Here is a 1,645-nt window from a genome sequence, read left to right on the forward strand (position 1 = left end):
TTTCCCTGTCCTTGTCCTCGGGGTCCCAGGAGGAAGGGAGGTGCCTCTCTGATTTCTCCTGCAGGCAAGACGATTTTGCCAGAGTTTTACTTTCTGTGGTGTGACTGATAAAAACAATAGGTCTTTTTGTTTTCCTTTTCCAAATATGAAATCGTAGTCTCAAATGTGCTCTTTCCCAGGGCACACCAGAGACTCAGAACATGCAGCCGGATTGCCAAGGATCCAGGCGCAAACCAAATGGCAAACTCCAGAGCAGAGGGCCCCAGCCGCCACCGCTACCCCCAGCCCAGCCCACCCCCACCGAGCATGCTTGAATTACTCACACTCTCTAGATTGGGCCTTGGCCACACAGGCTGTTTTGTTCATAGCCTGAATCCCCAGTAAGCAGACTTGTGTCCACCCCTTGAGAACCATGCTCAGTTTACAACCCCACTTTCGGAGTTGCTGAACCTCTGCCGCCCTAAGCTCCATCTCCGACCAGCCAGCGGGGGGAACAGAGGAGCGTTTAGCCAGAGCCAACCCTCAGCGGGCGCTCAGCTGGGAGGTAGAGGCTGTCGTTGGTGCTCGCTCGCGACAAGGAGGTTCCAGCTACTGCAAAACGAAAGACTTTTATTGAAAAATAGCAAGTGGCCCATTTCATGGTCGCTGGTCCCTGCCCATCGCGGGCTTTTGGGCCCTTCAGTCGGGTATGGGGCAGGCAAGTATCTGTGGCCACCCCCAGCCCCGGGCTCTCCCAGAGCGGGGAGCGAGGTTTCACTGTCCATGAGAGTTGGTCCCTGGGCCCCTGCAGTCCGGCTCCCCAGCCCACAGAGGGGTGGCAGCTAGGGAAAGGGGCGCCGCTCGGCCCCTTCCAGTCCAGTGAGAGGACTGCCTGGCATCTGGGGGTGAACTGGTCTCTGACGCAAGGCTGCACGCTGGACTGGTGGGCGCTCCAGCTCGTGGTAGTGACGGGGTCTTCCTGCATCTGCCCCCTCAGACGTAGTCCTTGCGGTCGTAGGCTGTGCCCGCGCCGGTTCCCTGGGCGGTGGAGCGTGGCGCGGAGTAAAGGATCTTGGCCGGCACGTACTTCTTTTCGCTGGGCGGACACGAACAACAGAGCAACGCGCCCCCCAGCAGCTGCAGCGCTGCGGCCGCCCAGCCTACGTACAGGCCCGCACCCATCTCGCGCTTCTGCGCCTCAGGCACCAGTGGATTGTAGAAGTCCTGGATGATGGTGTTGGCCGACCAGGACACCGGCACCAGGGTGAGCAGGGCGGCCAGAAGGAAGAGCACGCCTGCCACGATGGTGATCTTGGCTTTGGCCGTGTCGTCCTGCACGCAGTTGGTGCACTGGGCACCTACGAGCGCCACGAGGAGCCCGAAGACGGCCAGCAGGATGGCGACGACGATGAGGGCGCGGGCGGCCTGCAGGTCCTGCGGCAGCGCCAGCAGCGAGTCGTACATCTTGCACTGCATCTGGCCGGTGCTCTGCACCACGCAGTTCATCCACAGGCCCTCCCAGGTGATCTGCGCCGTGATAATGCTGCTGCCGATGAAGGCCGTCACGCGCCACATGGGCAGCGCGCAGCACACGATGGTGCCCAGCCAGCCCAGCACCGCCAGCGAGGTGCCGGTGATCTCCAGGCCCATAGACATGGCTGCTGGG

The 1,645-nt window shown here is 61.5% G+C and overlaps 1 protein-coding gene across 1 annotated transcript; it reads right to left on the reverse strand.

The window, feature by feature from the left end:
- Nucleotides 1-589: 589 nt before the first annotated feature.
- CLDN3 (claudin 3) lies at nucleotides 590-1,635 on the reverse strand. The gene has a single exon (XM_006154976.2). It carries the CDS (start codon nucleotides 1,633-1,635, stop codon nucleotides 973-975), a length of 663 nt encoding a protein of 220 aa, XP_006155038.1. The 3' UTR covers nucleotides 590-972.
- Between the last annotated feature and the right edge of the window lie 10 nt (nucleotides 1,636-1,645).

Source organism: Tupaia chinensis, unplaced genomic scaffold (genome assembly GCF_000334495.1).
Source record: "Tupaia chinensis unplaced genomic scaffold, TupChi_1.0 Scaffold000429_1, whole genome shotgun sequence".
In the NCBI taxonomy this organism is placed as follows: Eukaryota; Metazoa; Chordata; class Mammalia; order Scandentia; family Tupaiidae; genus Tupaia; species Tupaia belangeri.